We start from the raw sequence: 19569 nt of genomic DNA, 5'->3' as shown, positions 1-19569 counted from the left end.
CAGCGTGAGGAGGACTTTCGTTTGAAGCTGGACAATCTTGAAAACAGGGCATAGAGAAACAATCTGAGGGTGTGCCGCCTGAAGGGACAGAAGGGGGAATCCCCCAATGATGTTTGCAGGAAGGTTGAAGGAATTGTGAATTTTTTATTTGCAGATAGTGGGGGGAGAACTGTTGAGATCGAGATGGCCAACTGGGCAGGTGCGTTGAGGGGAAATGGCCCACATTCAGCGGTTGTGAGGTTCCTCTGCTACCATGACAAAGCAGAGGTGCTGGACAGGGCCAAGCACGTGCGTAACATTCAATTTGAGGGTGATTCAGTTAAAATATACCAGGACCATTCAATCTCTCCCTGAGGTTAATGGGGTTGATTACCGGGTGACCATGGGGTCAGAGGCACTGGAGGTGCTGTAACACCTCTCGGAGGGAGAAAGTGTGGGAGAATCACAGTCTGGTCAGGCCAGGGGAAAAGAGGGCTATCACAGCATAAGAGAGCCCCCAGAGCGGGGAAGTACCAGAGATTGAATAGCCCCTTTCCAGTGAAGTGAAGGGATCTCCCCAGGAAGTCAGAATCTTTTGTTGGTAGTCCGTTGGGGAGGGGGGGATTGGGGTTCATGGAGTGAGTTTTGGAGTGTGGGGCAGGGTTGCAGAATGCGAGGGCATTTCATATGAGCTCCGCGGGTGGGGCGAGCAGGTCACACTTTGTGGCCCGTTCCAGGATGGGCGTTTCAGTTAGTAGGGTGGTTTGGCATGGGATATTGGGAGAGAGGTGCGAGTTGGAAGGTGGGAACAGTAAGTTTTTACAGGGGTTTTGAAAAAGTTGCTTGCTTTGTTTCTTCAATCCGAAGGTATTTGTGGTCCTGGTGCTTTATATGGCGAGGTTAGGGGCAGGTCGAGGGGGAAGGAGTGATCAGTTAATTGGTGGGCACACTGAATGTGAAGGGGAAAATTTGCCTACTAAATGCTCCCCGATAGCCATAGAATTTCGAAGGATGGGTTTGGATGTTTTGATGATTCAGGAGACGCCAATGGTGTCGCGGAAGGAACACCGGATACCCAATGGATTGATTGGGCAGGAATTTTGAGGTACATGGGATACAAAAAAAGGTGGGTGGGCATCATGTTGCATAAGAGTTTGAGGATGGGGGACCCAAAAGTGTGCAGCAATGGGATTGGGAGGGCACTTGTGGTGTCAGGGACCATTGGGGGGTATGGATGATTTTTGCCACAATGTATTGCCCAAATTAGGGGCAGTGGGAATATTTCAAGGGCAGCTTGGCAACGGTATTAGTGGAAAGCAGGGGGGTGCTCACCTTGTAATGATGCCGTGTGGAAAGATGCAGTCTTCTTTTCCGAAATGAGGGACGCGATTCTGGACTTTATTTTTCGGTAAAATGACACAGCAAGACTCCTCCTGTGCGGTGTGGGAGGCGGAAAAGGTGACCCGCAGAGGGTTCCTAATCAGGGAAGGGTCCACTAAGAAGAGGGAAAAGGGGTTTAGTTGAGGGTAAACTGCCACTCTGGAAATGAGGATGCAGATGGGGCCCCAAGTGGGGAAGGACTTCGTACATGAGGTTACGGTAAAGAGAGGAGAATTACGTGACGTTGAGATGAGTAAGGTGTTGTGGAACAGTGGGCAGTTCCTGCACCAAAAATATTATGAGAAGGGGGATACAGCCGACGCATTCTTGGCTCTGCGGGCGCAGAGGGTGGATCAATGGTTTGAGGGGGTTTTTGATTGACATGGAACCCTGCAGACATCGGGGACTTCTTTGTAGCATTCTATGAGCAGCTGTATAGCTCTGAAAGTGTGCCTAGCAACACCATTATAGGGGCATACATGGCAGGGATTTACCACCTCAGTTTGAATTGTGTAATATGGAGAGGCTGGAAGTCCCGATCTCGGAGGAGGAAATTCTCCCGGCCATTGGGCGTTTGCAGGGTGGTAAGGCGCTGGGGGAGGACGGGTACTCCATGGGGTTTTACAAATCTTTCAGGAAATTGCTGGCTACATATATGGTTATCATGAAGACAGGTAGCATGCCTAAATGCTTTTACCAGGCCTTCATATTGGTGCTGCCCACGGAAGCGAAAGACTTGCGGCTGTGTGCTTCCTATCGACCGATCACTTTCCTTAATGCTGAAGCCAAGATATTTATTTACCAGGGTCTTAGCTTCCCAGTTCGAGGGGCTGATCCACTCTGACCAAGTGGGATTCATTCTGGTTTGGCAGGGGGAAGACACTTTGCAGAAGAAATTGCACCTCATAGACACAGCCAGTTGAAAGGTGGGAAATCTGACCTTGTTGGCCCTGGATGGCGAAAAGGCTTTCGACAGGGTCAACTGGATAATTCTTTACGCAGTCCTGCAGAAACAGGGGTGGGACAGAACCATCTTCATGTTATTAGCGCTGTGTAGACGGACCCCATGGCCAGAGTAGCAGTGAACCTCAAATTATTGCATGAATTCGGCCTCTAGAGGGAGACTAGGCAGGGTTGCACTCTGTCACCATTGCTGTTCGCATTGTCGTTGAAGCTGCTGGTGGAGTGACTGAGTCAGGCTTCTCAAGTGGAGGGGATAGCGGAGGGGGTAGAGAATTTAAACAGGGAATGTATGCCGATGACATTCTTCTACATTTGAGGAACCTGCATACCTCAGTTCCAGCAGCACTGGAAGTGATTGAAGGATATGGGTCTCTTGCAGGGTATAAGGAGAATCTTAATTTGAAACCGGCAACAGTGGGAGAGGGGTTATGGGTCCCAAGGGACAGAGTTCCGTGCAGGATCAGTGAACACCCTATACTGGGGGTAATTTGGGGGTAACTGGGGGCATAGCTTAGGAATGCAGGGCATCACTACCTGGCCTTCACCTCTGAGCCCTCTGTGGACCCCGGTCATCAGAGATGACATTCCAAATCTCTAAAGATTTCAATGATGGTTTGAGGCTGGGTTGAATAGAGAGTCAGTTATGGAGGGGGCAGAGGAGGAGGCATTATGTCACCAACCAAGAATTGGAGGAGGCACTACAAATAGGGAGAAACCAGGTGTTGCCATGCCTCCATTAAAGGGTGTTTTGACTGCTGGAAAATAGAAGGGGTGCATTGAGAGGGTCCTGACCCCCACAAGCGGATCGTCGATACACAACAGGACACTAATGGGCTCATCTCCTTGTTGTATGGATCTTTGTTGGAGGCTACCGTGGGTCATGCTGATGGGCTTCGGGCCAAATGGGAACGGGACCTGGGGCACAAGGTTGATGGTCAGCTCTGGCAAAAGATGTGCAGGAAGGTGTTCACAACCTTGCTAGCGTGTCAATATAAATTACATGGAGTAAAATGACTTCACTGGTGGCAGTATGACCCAGTCCGGCTCTTGAAAACGTTTATGGGGCGAGCCCGCTGTTTTGGCACGGTTGTGGTGAAATTCCCACATTCTCGCACATGTGGTGGTTTTCTAGCAAGGTGGAGGTGTATTGGGCAGAGGTGTTACGATGGATAAAGAGCTTTGAGGGGATCGAACGGCAGGCTGACACCATGTTGGTGCTTTTAGGCTTGGAAGTAGTGGACAGGGATTGGGTTGCTGTGCCACGCATGGTACATTTCCCCCTTCTGGCGGCCAGGGCGTGCTGTGCAACTCACTGGAAGAGGGAGAATTTGCCTGGGAGGTTGGAATTACAGGCCAAAGCCAGGGAGATTTATTTGATGGAAAAGATCACGGCCGGGGGAGTGCAGATTTTGTTGGGGAATGTGCAGGCTTTCGGAGTGAGCCATCAGAGATATAAAGGGGTGGAGAGAGTAATGATGTCCCAGTGCTTTTGACACACGGGGGTGTTGGTGGGAGAGGGCTCTCTGAGGTTCCCCCTTCCCTTCCCTTGTCCAGAGGGATCTTCTGCGCATTCAAGGGGGGCCTGCTTCTTGGACGATGTTATGTGGGGTTATGTGCTGTTGCAACCATGTTTTATTGATATTGCTATGTGCACTGGATTTCCATACGGGGTTGGGGTGGGATGATTCTCGGGGGAGGCGGGAGTGGTAGTGACACTCACTTGCATTTGGCACATGTTGTGCCCTGTTTTTTCTTTCTGTGCAAAATCAATACAACTTGAGTTTACAAAAAAAAAAAATTAAGAAGAGCGCAGACAGCCTGTTACAGCATAGATATGGTAGGTAACATGAATACTTAACAGTTCACTTAATATTCATAGAGCAGAAAAAACTAATTTGCAAATGTTCCTGTTTGAGACACTAAGCTTCCACTTCCTAGATGTTGTCTAGGACTTTATTACCAATCATAAGTCATACCTAGCTGGTCATGTGGCGCCCCTTTAAAAATAATTCTATATGTTGTAAGGAATAATGCTCCTTCGGCTGGCAGAATGGGTGGGCCTCCCAGTATTCCACCCATTGCCTCTTCTCTACCATCAGGATCCAGAAGCACACGCAACGCTTCACATACAAATTCTTCACCTGGCAGCAAAGTGGGTCGCAGAATCTTGGCCTTGGAACAAAAAGAAAAAAGAAAAACGATTTCAAATTACTTTGTGATATTTGTATTACATTGCCTTCAGAAAGATCAGGGCCTATCCGGATGAAAGTGCAGACGATGTCACCCCCATAGAGGTCACCCACAATTTCCTTTTTGATCTCATTGTTTATCCCTGGTACAATCCCATTTATATTCTCATTGGTTGAACAATGGGGGTGGTTCAAAGTTAAGACTGGCATCACTTGACACACACTCCAACTTTTGTAGGTTTTTGTTGCGATAAGCTGGTAAATTTCAACTCTCTCAATCAACGTTTTTTAGATTTCAAGGGTCCTGTTATGCTAGATCTTCTCCATTGTCCACTTGCCATGGCCTTTGTCTGTGGCCACTGCCCACTAAACAACTAATAGTTTTAAAGGCAGTGTCCCACTGGATTATTTTATGTATTTGTATTTTATTGATATTTATATAGTGCTTTCACCGATGAGCTGTACAGAGGTTATAGAAAACTGTACAATAAATGAGCATACATTCTCAACAGATAAAACGTTAAGCAGAAGAAAGTGATAGATGGAACTGAGCTCTGAGACGAGAACAGAAAATGTGGGGAGAGGAGGGCAGATAGTTGGGAGGGAGTTTCAAATTTTAGTTGCAAGAATGGTAGAAGAGCAGAAGTGTGAAAGGGCACAAGGATGTTTGGGGGAAGTAAGGAGGTGTAGATGTTGAGAACAGAGAGTGGGACGAAGATCAAAGAACAGAGATATAGAGGAGAGAGGCCCTAATAGCACTTGAAGACAATACAGAGTAAGTTAATTGAAGATGAGAGCAATAGGAAAGCAGAGAGCTAGAGAGAAATGAAGGAGTTATAAAGATCTGGGGAGGTAACAAAAAGAGATTCGCAATGGCCAAGTTAAAGATAGAGTGGAGGGGGTCACAGTGGGAAGAAGGAAGACCAACTAACAGGGCAGAGCAGTAGTCCAGGTCAGAGAACATAGACGAGAAGGTCAGTAGCTTGAAATGAAAGGAAAGAACAAATATTATGGATATGGGATGGTTTCAGCAAGTTCAAGTGATGGAAGAGATATGGTGGGAGAATGTTAAGGCCAAGTCAAAGTTTATCCCCAAATTGTGTATAATTGGGGGAATTCAATAAAAGCAGGGGAAAGAAGAGAGTAGAGGGTGAGGTTTGTGAGGATTTCGGGGAGCGGGGAGTAAAGAATCTTGGTTTTCGATAGTTTGAGGTGGAGGAACTGAAGACATTCAGGATTGGACTGCAGAGAGACAGGAGAAAACACAGAAGTGGAGGGAATCACAGTGCTGTGTTACTGACCCAGCAAACAGAGTAGGTACACGCATAAAGGTAGGAGTGTAACCATTGTAGGACAGAAGCAGTAAAACCAAAAGAGAGGGCAGAAAGAAAAGTGAGATGGCAGCGGGTGTCAAATGCAGGGTAAAGGTGAAGGTGAATAAGGGTTGAATAAAATGTATTGTACTGAGCAGAGAGAAAAGTGAGTTGGTGTGGTGACAAGAGGAAAAGTAGTCTTAGTGAATGTGCAGGAAGAAAGCCAGATTGAGTAGAACATAGAAGGTAGTAAAGATTAAGGTGAGACGAGATTTGAGACACTTTACAAGAGTTTGGAGATGAAATGAAGAAGGGAGATTGATTAGAGGGATGGTAGGATCTATGGAGGGTTTCTTTAGGAGAGGAATGATGATTTCATGTTTGAAAAGTGTATGAAAGCTAAAGGTAGAGTGTGAGGCATTACTAAAGGCTATGATATATCAGTGGTTAGATTTGAGGGACTAGAGAAGCGGGAACAGGTTCAAGCGTGGAAGCAGTAGGGTGAGCTAGAGAAAGGAATAGGGTAGTGTTGACATCAGTAAGAAGAGAAAAGGAGGAAAATGGAGATGGGACAGGGGGTTGTTGGGAGGAGAGAGGAAGAGGGGGAGTTGAGAGAGGAGGATTGGTGAGTGGAGAGTATTCAGCAAAATCGGTCTCAGGGAGCATAAATGAGGTGGACAGATGAAGAGGGTGAGGAGAGTGGAATTTATTGATTTGCTGAAATAAACAGTCGGGTGGGGTGAAAGGGAAGTGGCAAGAGGAGAAATAGAGTTTTTGGTATTGTGTGGGAGAAGGGGGTCCTGGAACCCCCCCCTCCATTCCAAGACAACACACTTCCTGCATAGGCCCTGATGCAACTGCTTTGGGTTCAGGGCCCCGGCCCCGGAGCACTCACATGGGAATACCCCAAGGAACTGTGACCCCCAGATAACAGCTTAAACTAGTGTTGAACCAGACTCCATTGTGTGTGCCACGAGACTCCATTTTGTTTTCTCATAATTGCAGGTTAACCATGAAATTAGAACACAGGAACACAGGCCTACAGCTCTACCCGCAAGGCGCGCACAGCGAGCAAGCTGCTCCCCCAACCTCCTCCCCTCTGTCATCTCTGCAGCCGTCCGGTTCTCATGGGAGAGTAGCTGCGCGAATGCAACAAACTTCACACTGTATCTTCTGTCTTCCATCTAACCTAATTGACCCTGCCGCAGCCCAGCTCAAGGCCTGGTAGCAGAATGTCGTTCATCTCTATAAACCTGCCCCTATCTTGCAGACCCAGGCCATAAAGAATACCACCCCCATATCCTTTGAACATGTTCAAGCAGCTAGGAATGACCCTCGTGTATGTGTTTGTTCGCACCATAATATGAGAAAATCGAAGTGTCTTTCTGCGCGCAATAAGAATAGGTTGCTCATGAATTGTTTCCATTGCATGCGGAATAATGAAAGAACTGCAGCAGAATAATAAGCATATCAGTGTGGTGTATAACATTTGTATAATCAGAACAATAACATTAGATTCTAGCCATATAAGTGTGAAGTGGATTAACATGTAGTATGAAGTTTAATAGAAATAGATTGCAATAACCAAAATGCATAACAGAACATAACACTGTATATGCCAGTACAAAGCTACCTTGTTTCGAGTTCATTGCAAATACATGCAGTACATCATGTAGAAGCAATTTAGTAATCGAATGCCATAATTAGCACAATTGTACCAAAATAATAATGTGCATTAGGGCCTGCATGTAAAGAATCTGATAAAGAACTGTTTAATTTAGTATGGAAAATAACCTGTGCACACAAATTATTACTATGGGTTTTATAACAATGAGAGTACTCAGCCAAGTAGAAATGATGACCTGTTTTAGACGATCGTAATCAGAATGAGATCCTGTCTCCCCATGCAATTCAGGACTACACCGCAAAGGTGTTTCGATTCTCCTCCACCCCTCATGGCATCAAGACAGATTAGCAGAGTTTTAATGATGTTTAGATAACCGGTCTTTAACGCCTACAAAAAGACTTATGACTATTGTGGCATGTGCCTTTTGTGACCCATTTGTTTAAATGTGTAATCTAGGCCTTAAATTTAGAGCCCTCTTCATTGTACCAGATGGACATTCCAGACCACACAGTGACCTCAATTTTTTACCCCCTTAGCCAGTATATCTTGTATCGTACTAACACACAGTTAAGCTGCTCATCGATGGATCAAACGCTGGGTTTAATAGATGCATTATGACCTATGCCGAATGATAATTAACCTGCATTTGAGAAATGTCTTTCCTTTGGTGTCAGGTTCACAGGTCCTGGAGTATGCCGGACAAGACAGATTATAGTATTGGATGAATGGGAATGTGTGGCCACAAGGGCAAATGTCAAGTGTTTATTGAATATGTAACACTACAACAGTTGCTGACACTGCATGCCAATCTGATGAGCCCAGCTGACCTGTTGACCTGAGAATCATCATCACAGCACCAAGTGATTCTGCTCCAACCACAGCACACCAACCCTATAGCACCTATAGGTGCCTGTCCCTAGTGACCAATCCCAACTGTTCATGTGCCCCTTAGGCCTCCTCTCTCCTCGATGACGCAAAAGATGTATAAAAATGATTTATAACATGTTTCTGCAGCGCGCTCTCGGCGTGTGCAGAGTAGAGTAGATTCTGCTTGCCCTATTTTAGATAAAACGACTTTTTGATATCACCAGCACTTGGTCTTGGTCTCATTCCCTCCAGGGATGTGTCCTGTCTGACTCTTATTGGGAGGGTTACGTGCATTTTTGGGGACTTCTCACTTTCAGTATTAAGAAGGGAAGCATAATATGAGGATTGGAGAGTAGATCGGTATACAAGGACGTTGTGAGATTGAGTTTTTTTCCAACATAACTGTGCTTTACATGAGGAGGAATGGAGAGCACAAAAGGTAGAGAAGAGCCAATGCAGAGGGGTATTCGAGATGGGGGAAAAAGAGGTTAGTGGGTGAAGGGAATCAGGGGTAGAAGCGAGACTGCTACTCATAGTAGAGTAAGAATGAAGAAAAGAAATTAGGGGGCAGGAAGCATGGAAGGAGGATAAGTGGAGATTGATATCCCAGAGGTGGTAAAAAGCAGGGAAACCAGGAAGAAGGAGAGGGAGCAAGGACTGCAAATTGTTGCAGAAATTAGGAGGCGGGTGAGGTGGCGAAAAATAGTGAGAAAGGCGTAAGGTTTGGAAAAGGCAGAGAAATGATATTCGGAGGAAGATATTAGGGGATGGCTTGGTTAGGGGGTGGGGGCAGACCAGGATAAATGGTAAAGAATGCCTGTGCCTCTTCCGCATGTGTGAGGCCGGGGAGTATGGGCTTATCTAGAAGAAGAGGATATGCATGGAAGCAGGAGTAGCAGTGTTCGAGGTATTAAGCGAAGTTTCCTTAAGACAAAGAAATTGGAGCTTGAGATGAAAAAATAGAAGAATAGAGTTGGTGTTTTTGCAGATAAATTGTACATTGAGTACACCAATTTATACAACGCAGGGTGGGGGGAAGCTACAATAGTAGGGGAAATAAGATTAGAAAAGCAGCAATACCATGAGCAAAGGGGGGTAGAGGTACGACATAGGGAGTAAAGAGGTAGAATGGTCAGAGCCATTAGGTCAACAGGAGATTGGAGCATGAAAAGTGAAGAAAGCAGCAGGGAAAGGGTATGTATAATGGCCATAATGGTATGTTGGGGTTGAGAGAATGTAGATAAATAAGGACAGAGAAAGGGATAGGGAATCATGGGGTTAGCAGTGCACCACGGCACACACAGGAGCAAACAGGATACCCACTCCCCCTCCGAGGGTCAGCTCTTTGAACTGGATGCACAGGATGAGGAGCCTAACAACATGGATGAGGATGAACACATAAGTGCTGCGATATTTGTGCAGAAGCAGCAAGTCTGTCTTTTCCGGCACCATCTGTCTCTAAAAAGGTTCAACATTTTAACTCCTATTATATTAACATCAAGAGAGGGAAATCTTTAGTTAATCCTTTTAAAGATTTAGAGAAACTGAAACTTTCTACAATGTACTGCATGTCCCGAAATCCCTCAAATACTGTGACGAAGAAGAGAGCTAAGGAGACATGTAGGAGCTCAGTTCAGGCAGGCAAGCCTAAAAGCTTTTGGCAGGGTCAGATAATTAGTTGTAAGGGCCTGTACTGAAACCAATTAACCCACCTGAGTGGCAGAAAAGGCTGCTGCAGGGAGGAGCAGTAGAAAGAAGCTGGAGTAGAACTGTAAGGTCTGCAGTAGCAGAAGTAGTAGAGCACAAGTCTGGCAGTTCAGAAGGAAGTGTGACCATGGGAGGGACACCAGAGCAGATGAAGGGCAGATTTCACCTGCAAGCTCTGAGTTGGTTCTGTGCTCACAAACCTTGTTTGGCTGTGGCAGCATTGGAAGTGACTGGAAAAAACAGGCAGTCTTTTCAGGTGCACCTAATTGCTGTGAATGCAGAGCTGAAGTTGTGCATCCAAGGCCTGTGTGCAGAAGCAAGCGGAGGAAAACTGGAGAGTGAAAATCTCTCATTTGATGAAGCCGGATCGGAGACACCCATGCATCAGAGGGGTGTTGGTCCCAAGAGTGCCTGCAGCAGTAGCAGTTGATGAAAGCAAGTGGGGAAGCAGAAGCAGCCCGTGGTCACAGAGATTGTGGAGTCAGTAAAGAGCAGTTCCGTACTCCAAATCAACCAAAATACCTTGCTGTAACAGTAGCCAGGTTTATTGTCGCTCGTGTGCATATTCAAGTGTGGAACGTTATTGTTGAAAGTGGGAAGTCATATTAACAAGGGAAATGTAACACCCGATGACATTATCAAAGCTGAAACACCCTTGTGTCGTGAAAGCCTTTTCTTTTCCAATTGTTAAGTATATCTCGATGCCGAGCTGTCGTGTGGCTCTTGTTAACCCAGAGAACGCTGCTGTTAAACCTACTGAATCTTAATTGACTCTCCCGAAACGTTACAAGCTCAGTTATAACATCTAAAGAAGTTGCGCATGAGACATTGTTTCTCGAGTACCTTGGAGGCTAGAAGCTGATCGAAAGGTGGGAACGCGTAGCTTTTGAAGGTTCAGCTCAAGGTAAAAGTGTGTGCTTAATTTCATTTTTATTAGAAAACTGATTTCTTGTAACATCCCAAACAATGAGGCAGAAATGATAAAAGCAGTAGAAGCTCATAGCTCACAGCATATCCAGCTCATCTAAGAACTAAACACTGTTTGCGAGTTGCTGAAGATGCGTTAACTCAGAGACCTTTAATATAGGGTTGAAAAAGGTTATCCAAAGGGTTTTGGACGAAATGTCCAAATAAAAATTACCGGCCCCACCAAAAGACCTAAAACACACACCACGAAAATGTTCCAACTACAAAAAGTTCCAACTTTTCGTGGCATGTGTTTAGGTGTTTCGTTGGGGTCGGTATGGGGCTCGGGGGGGGGGTGTCCCCCGCAACAACCCACTCACTATACTGTACAGTATAGTGAGCAGGGGATGCGGAGGAAACCCCTGCAGCTGCGTAAAAAAATAAAGAAACTGACCCTGTTGCGCCGGTTCCCGATCACGGAAGTGAAAGGGAAATGGTGCTGCAGGGACACAGCGCGAAGGAAGGAAAGGTAAGTAGGGTGGTGGGGGTATGTTGGGGGTGTGTTGTGCGTGTGTTGTGGGTGTGTGTGGGAGTGTATGTATGTATGGTTTCTATTGGATGTTCGCAGGGAAATGTACGAACATTTGTAGTGCGTACATTTCCCATCAAACTTTTCCGTCGCTGACTTTTCTGCGATGGAAATTTCACGCAGATCCATCTAAAGCAGGAAAGAGTGGCACTAAAACTTTGGGATAACCATTGAAGAAACAGTGTGATTGAAGTTGGGGAAGGGAGCTGGGTACTTTTCAAAATAATTGGGGTGGTAGCTACAAGGCGGAAGGGAAAGGCAAAGAGCTGCCCTTTCTTACCACACAAGAGAGAAGAGTGCCTTGCCAACCTGTAGAGGTCTTGTGTAAGTTGTCTAACCCTATAAATTGCAGTAGCAGCAGTAGAACTGTGGTCGCCAATACAGTTGTCAGAACGGTAGTAGTTGAATGTAGCAGAAGCAAGGGTGCCTGCTCGCACAGTTTCACTAACGGAGTTGCTGGAAAAAGAGCACACCCTGAAGCATCCTGACAAAACTGTCTATATCAGACGAAGTAGAAGAGTGTTAAGCAGAAGTGGTACTTTTGTCTTCAACTTTGTTCTTCTTTTCCTGGAAGGAGGCTATCCAGGAATCCCACTGGTGCTGTTTTCTTTGTGGAACTTGAAAAGGGGAATCTTTTCATCAAGTGAAGAAGAACTGTTATCAGTGGATTTTTATTTGTGTGAACATTTATCTATTTGGAACTTTTTAAGACTTTTCTTTTTTGTGGAACAATTGACTTTTTGGATACTTCTGAGGGAGCAAGATCTACCCAGGACAAGTAGAAGTCATCCAAGACACTGGATGTTTGGTTACCTTTCATTTATGCTGTTCCCATATTTCTATCAATGTTTATGTTGTTCAGTGTGACGGTCAGTTTTGTGAATGTTAGTATGTTTTCCTTTACATCCTAGACTAGGTAGGGAATCCACTGGTAGAGTAGGTTTAGTTAGGGTTTATTGTTTATTTTGGTTTAAAATAAAATGTTGAACCTTGGGAAAACTTAAAGTCTTGAGTCTCGCATTGCTGACCCCTTACAGGAGCATGTGGACAGGTTAAGAGAGGAGGATTTGTTAGGGTTTGGAGTCTAGGATTAATGTAGATTCGTTTTTGTCAAGTGTTTGTTTTTATGACACCTAGATCTTGTTTCGAGCCGCAAAAGAAAATAGTAAATACTTTACAAATATATACTATTGAGATGTATAAAGCACAGGAATTGCTAGTTGGAAGAATAGGAGTATTTTAAGTGACTTTAGAAAGCATACCCGTTTTTTTATTAGATTATAAAAAATACACATGGATTGCTTCCTAAATGAACTTAAAATTAGTAGGAGGTGGTGTTTGGGGGATATTACTGTTTGGGGGTGTTGGATTAGCTTTGAAAGTTATAATTTGGCTCATGACATTGACAATGTGTGCAACCAAAGCTCGGTTGCTGCCGATTAATGTTTTCAATAGCCCGTTTTGATTGGACAAGGATTTCACATGACTGAACAGTGTAGATCTTGATTTTACCGGCAGGTCAGCAGTGTAGAGCTCTCCATTCCCCAACTCCCTTGTCCTCGTCCCCGTTCCCCATTAGTAATCCTTTACATTACTAGTACCTCCCTTATACCAGAACTCTATTACCCCAGCCTCCCTCCGTCTCATCCCAGTACTCCATTGCCCCCCCACTCACTCTTCATCGTCCCAGTACCACATTCATAATGTGTTGCATTGACCCCACCTACATAATCCTTGATCCAGCACTACTCTTGAAATCTGTTGCATTACCTCTCCCTCCCTCACTCTTCCTCATCCCAGTACCCCAACAGTAATCTGTTGCCCTACCTCCATCTCCCCTTCCTCATCCCTTTATCCCATTATTAATCTGTTGTATTACCACCACCTGCCTCTTCCTCGTCCCAGTACTCCATTAGCCCCACATCTCTCTTCCCGTACCCCATTAGAAAACTGTTATATTACTGCCTCCTCCATCTAACTCTCCCAAGTCCCTATTAGCAATCAATTACATTACTCTGTCCTCTCTTCTGTGCCCCAGTAATCCAATAGTAATCTGTTGCATTACATCCTCATCTCTCTTCATCGTCCTAGTACCCCTTTAGTAACCCATTTCATTATCCCCACCTTGCTCTTTCACGTCCAAGTAATCTAATACCCCCACACTCTCATCCCAGTACCCCATTCATAATCTGTTGCATTGACCCCCACCTCCCCACTCTTCATCCCAGGACTACATTAGTAGTCTGTTAGATTACCCCCTCCCTCGTCCCAGTACTCCAACAGTAATCGGATGCATCACCCACACGTCCCTCTTCCTCATCTAATTACCCCATTAATAATCCATTACATTATCATCACCTCTCTCTTCCTGTTTCCAGTTCCCCATTAGTAATCCATTACATTACCGCCAACTCCATCTTCTGCATCTCGGTACCCCAAAAGTAATCCGTTGCATTACTCCCACCTCCCTCTTCCTTGATCCAGTACCCCAATAGTAAGTTGATGTGTTAATTCCACTTTCCACTTCCTCATTCCAGTAACCCATCAGTAATCGGTTACATTACTGCAACCTGCCTCTTCCTCCTTCCAGTACTCCATTACTCCTGCCTCTCTTATTCATTTTAGTACCCCAGTAGTAATCCATTACATTACTGCCACCTTCTTCCTCGGCACAGAATCCCATTAGTAATCTGTTACATTTACCCTACCTTCCTCTTCCTAGTCCCAATACCCCATTATGAATCTGTTGCACTACTCTCATCTCCATCTTTCTCTTCCCAGTACCCCATTAGTAATATGTTGCATTACGGAGCCTCTGTATTCCTCATACAAGTACCCAATTGGTAATCCATTGCATTATGGCTGCCATCTTCCTCATCTCAGTACAATGTCTCTCTTCATCGCCTTCACCCTGCCTCATTCTTGTGTTTCCCAGTACCCCATTAATAATCCATTGCATTACACCATTCACTCTTCCTCTTCGCAGTACTCTATTAGTAAATATTCCATTACCCTGCTCCCCTCTTCCTTGTCCCAGTACCCATTAGTAATCTGTAGCATTATCACAACCACATTCTTCTTTGTGAGGGCACCCCATTAGCCCACCTCTCCCTTCCTCGTCCAACTTCTTCATTACCCTCATCTCACTTTTGTTCCTTCCAAGGCCGGGTAAGTTAGCTGTTGCATTACCTCCACTTCTCTGTTCCTAATCCCAGAAAGCCTTTAGTATTCCATTGCATTATCCCCACCTCCCACTTACTTGTCCCAGTACACAATAACAAATCAATCCTTACATAGTGGACAAAAAAGAAAATATTTGATAACCTCCATGTGGCGTAGTTGAAGAACACATATTGATAAAGGATTATGAAATCAGTTTTGCTATCAGAAGAAAATATGGCAGAATTATCGGTAGTTGGAGGCATAGCATAACAAAACCCTTCAAATACAGTGACAAAAACGTTAAGTGTTGTTAAGGTGCTAATTTAACCAACCAAAGAATCTGCCTGTCTAGCACTGCCTGCTACAAAAAAGCCACAGTCCCACCTATATGAACAAATAGTGACCCCAACAATTATTTCTCTTTCTACGGAATGATGTCTTATCCTGCCCCAGCACACCAAAATCTTTGAGAGATATACTTAACCATGCCATCAACTACTTCAAGGTTCACATACTAGGCGAGTCCCTCCATTCAAGGAAGAGAGACAGCACTCCTTTGTATCTACTTTCACCCATGCCTGCCAACACTGTGCACCACTCCCACCTCTCCTATATTTTCATTCTACTTTATCTTTCACACTTTACACTTTGGATAAATAATTCTTCCTTCAAACCCTCTCCTCCCATGACTTCAAAAACCAGGGTCTTGATCAGGTTGACTGTCTGATCGTTCCTTCTCCAGCTCATGAAACTAATCTCCACAACCCTTCCAGTAGCATCCCACAAGCATCAATTATTGGCCCACCCAACATCTCATACTTTGGTCTCCAATACCACACCTTTCCTGACAATAACTAGATCACCTTTCCCTTCCCTCCTTCTAACCTGCAATTTCAGAGCATATCAACTTGCTGGCCCAATGCAATCCATCACTGGAGGGCTTTGTGCTGCTTAACATGAAACTCCACTGAGACCAAAGTGATTTTTATCCCAGCCTTCAATACTAACCCTCAACCGTTTTTTCCCTCCTCCCACCATCACCTAAGGCTCACAACCTTGATGTTCTCTTTGATAGTGACCCAAGACTCACACAGTTAATTCACCAGGATTCATGTTCTCAGCATAAGGAAGATTGCCCAACCTCACCCACCACTTGCTAAAACTTTGATGTACACATTATTGCTTGGCCAACTGGGCTCCCACGTAAGCCTCCCAATTGCATTTCTCCTTTACTCGTTCAATCGCCCAACCTAAATCTCTGGTTATCAAACAAAAACAACCACACTTTTAACTAGTTTCAATACAATGCACCTAAACATTGTTCCCATTGGACTATCACAATTTTGAACAATATGACTTCCCAACGTAATATTCAGTGTCGGGCCGTTTGAGCCCCAGTGATCGAAATGTGATGCAAATGTGTTACATGATTCCCAGTTTAAACATAAGACACGTCACAGAGCTACGGTTTTTGCATCTTTTCTTTTTCAACATCCTCATTTTAGGGATTGTTTTTGTTTGACCATCACACAACCTTGATTAGCCCCTGAAGAAAGTCGATTTCTTCATCAGTGACAGAAACATGTAGGGCTTTGCGTACAGCACTGTTTATCTTCAACTATTCTTTTCATCATTTTCATGCATGTTTCGTTAATTAGGTATGAAAAGATTTAATGACTGTGTTGTGTAGTTCTACGTTATATAAATACAACTTACTAAGTACTAAAGTTATTTCATGATTGTGGGTTGCTTCATTTGGAGATGTTAATATGATATGATAAATGAGAGTTTATTTATATCGTGCCCATACACAAGTGTTTCAGGGCGCAATGAGGCAAAAGAGGGGTACAAGGGAGGAAAAAACAATAAAACACAACAATCTTACTAGAGGCGCAAGTGCAGGGAAGAGGAAGGGGAGAGAATTGGAATACGGTCCTTTCTTTTTTTGTAGACATACACTCTCCAGAGTTGCTATTTTCCTACAGTCTCTATGTGTCCTTCCACTGAAGATCACTTAGCAGACATGAGTGCTACTCCTGTGACATTCTTTGGCAGGGACACTCCGTCACATCAGCTATTTGCCCTCAGGTCACCTGCAGGCATTGGTCAACAGCTTCCCATTCCAAACCACTCCAAGTGTTTCACACTTTTCCCATGAGGGGCAGCCTGCATGCACGGCACCTCAACTATTGGTGGCTCCTCGTGCTTAAGATCCTAACGGGCCTTTAGCACAAAAGGCAATACCAGTCTCTTGACCCAAATATCACCAGGAGTCTTTTCAAAGGGACAGCATAGAGGAATATCACTTGAGTGAATAATCACAATTAACAGGCCCAAAGTATGTGGAGAGAGCGTCTAAATATCTCAAAATGGACTGCTAATTTGACCGTTCAGCAAAGCATTTGTATGCCTCCAGATCATGGTGTTCATAGCAGGATTCTAAAACATATTGTCTAACAATGCACATTATGTAGTGCACAAGTGTATTTCTAGGCAAGAAGAGCAAGGGAGACAACCAAATATTCACCAGGGCCGTCAGTATAATAACATCCCCAATGATTAACATATTTAATGTTTCTTTTTAATTGCATTTTAACATACTTCACATTTCAAAGTGGGAAAATGTAGATGCATTTCATATTATTTATATTAGTAAAGACTCACCTTTTTTATTGGTGGAAGCCTTCTACTTTCTCGATGAACAACCTCTAAAGTCTCAATGTGCATAGCAACAATGCCTTGAAGTAGACAGAACAAAAAATGTGCACTCATGAATACTTTGCTATATGTACATTTTCCCTAGATGTCTGTAAAACATATTTTCATGCAGTTTGAGACCAACGAAAATCGCAAGCTCTGTCTCAATGATATATACCAGCACTGTCACTGTAAAACAACTTTTAATGCTGCTTGATTCACCGGTTCTGGCCCATTTGTGTCACTGATCCAGCTCTGCCCAATTGCCTCTTAACGTCGTGCCCTAATGTCTCTCAATGCTCAAGTTCTGCACCAATGTCACTCTCATTGGTCAATTCTGCCCCACTCTCACTGACAAAATGTTACCCTCACTGACCATTGTTCTGTCCCAATGTCACTCTCCAGACACAAAGTATGCCCCGATGTCGCTCTCACTACCCAGGTTCTTCCCCAATAATGCTTTCAGGGCCCAGGGTCTGCCCCAATGTTGCTTCTAATGCTCAGGATATGCTCCAATGTCACCCTTGGTACTCCACTTCTGCCCCAAAAATCTCTCAGTACCATGCTCCCCTGCTATAGCCACTTCTCCACTGTATGTGTGTGTATATATATATATATATATATATATATATATATAATACATTACTCATCGTAATTGTATTTCTGATGCTTGTATCTGCTTAGATCATATGCTGTGCATAGGTCGACATCTAGTGGAAGCTGCGGAGTATTACAGTTTGTTTTTCGAAACTCGAAAATGGGCGTCGACACAGGGCGTGCCAATAATACTATCCCTAGTGTGACGTCCACTGTACCCATGATCCCTCACGCGTGTAGGACCCTCAGATTGTATTTTTTCTGACATGAGGTAGCATGAGGAGTAGCTCGAGTACAGATTATCCAAGCAGATAGATAGAAAGATAAGACTACAAGCATCCATGCGCCTTCTCTCAGAGGGGAGGAAGGGCGGGCGCATGTGAATCTAAGCAGATACAAGCATCAGAAATACGATTGCGGTGAGTAATGTATCCCTTCTGAGGCTTGTGGAATCTGCTTAGATCACATGCTGTGCATAGATTGGCGAGCAGTGTTAGAAGGAGGTGGTATGTGAGAAGGGTCATGAGCACATGTCTTAGAACCGCTTGTCCCACTTGAGTATCTGTCTTGGAATGAGTGTCAATGCAGTAGTGCTGAGTAAAAGTGTGAATAGAGCTCCTTGTAGCTGCTTTGCAAATGGTGTCAAGGGGTACATTTGCAATGAAAGCCAGAGTGGCCACAATGTCTCTTGTAGAGTGGGCTCTTGGCGTAAAAGGCAGAGTCTTTTAAGAAAGGGAGTAACATAGCTGGATACAACTGACTATCCACTTGGAGATGGCACCTTTACAGATGCGATCTCCTTCTCTGCCTGTAGCTACGGAGACAAACAGTTGGTCTGTTTTTCTTAGCGGCCTGGTCCTGTCTACATAGTAGAGGACCGCTCTTCGCACATCTAGAGTGTAGTTTCATCTCAGCAGAGCTTTCGGGTTCTTGGAAGAAGGCCGGAAGCTCAATGGACTGGTTAACATGGAATTTAGAAATTAACTTAGGTGAGAACCTAGGGTGTGTTCGTAGAACCAGTTTATCCTTATGAACAGTAAAGAAAGGATCCTGCACTGACAGAGCCTGAATTTCACTGACCCTTCTTATGGATGTAATGGCTACTAACAAGGCAGTTTTATAGGTCAGGTGTTTGAGACTGGCTTTATGCATGGGTTCAAAGGGTGGGCCTGTGAGCTTAGCAAGCACTACATTAAGGTCCCATCCGGGTGGTGGGTTTGAAATTGGAGGGTGGAGTCTCTATACCCCTTCCATGAAGGCTTTAACCACTGGTACCTTCCCCCACAAAACTTTGTTGTGGGAGGTGGTGTAGGCTGACAGCGCTGCCAGGTGTACCTTGAGTGAGTTAAATACCAACCCTGCATCCAGCAGGTGGAGCATGTATGTGACAATATTGGAAGGAGTGCAATCAACGGGGTTGATTTGCTTATTCTGGCACCGGATAACAAATCTTTTCCATTTGTCAAAGTAACAGTGCCTCATGTTAGGTTTCCTAGATTCTGTTAGGATGTCCATACATCTCTGTGGTAAGTTGAGATGTCCAAACTCTATGACTTCAGGAGCCTTGCTGCCAGGTTCATTGAGCTGGGTTGA

At 44.7% G+C, this 19569-nt stretch overlaps 1 protein-coding gene across 4 annotated transcripts in view; it reads right to left on the bottom strand.

The window, feature by feature from the left end:
* SBF2 (SET binding factor 2) overlaps positions 1–19569 on the bottom strand; it is a 2983421-nt gene that overhangs the window by 619607 nt on the left and 2344245 nt on the right. For all 4 annotated transcript variants that reach the window (XM_069623660.1, XM_069623661.1, XM_069623662.1 and 1 more), the window contains exons 21-22: positions 17347–17420; positions 4299–4494 (exon numbers count right to left, since the gene is read on the bottom strand). In XM_069623660.1, coding sequence (XP_069479761.1) covers positions 4299–4494; positions 17347–17420 — 270 coding nt within the window. The remainder of the gene's footprint in view (positions 1–4298; positions 4495–17346; positions 17421–19569) is intronic.

This window comes from Ambystoma mexicanum, chromosome 11 (assembly GCF_040938575.1).
Source record: "Ambystoma mexicanum isolate Mex_15411 chromosome 11, UKY_AmexF1_1, whole genome shotgun sequence".
Lineage (NCBI taxonomy): Eukaryota > Metazoa > Chordata > Amphibia > Caudata > Ambystomatidae > Ambystoma > Ambystoma mexicanum.
Note: the sequence above shows the minus strand (reverse complement) of the source record. Positions and strands in the feature narration are given on the sequence as shown.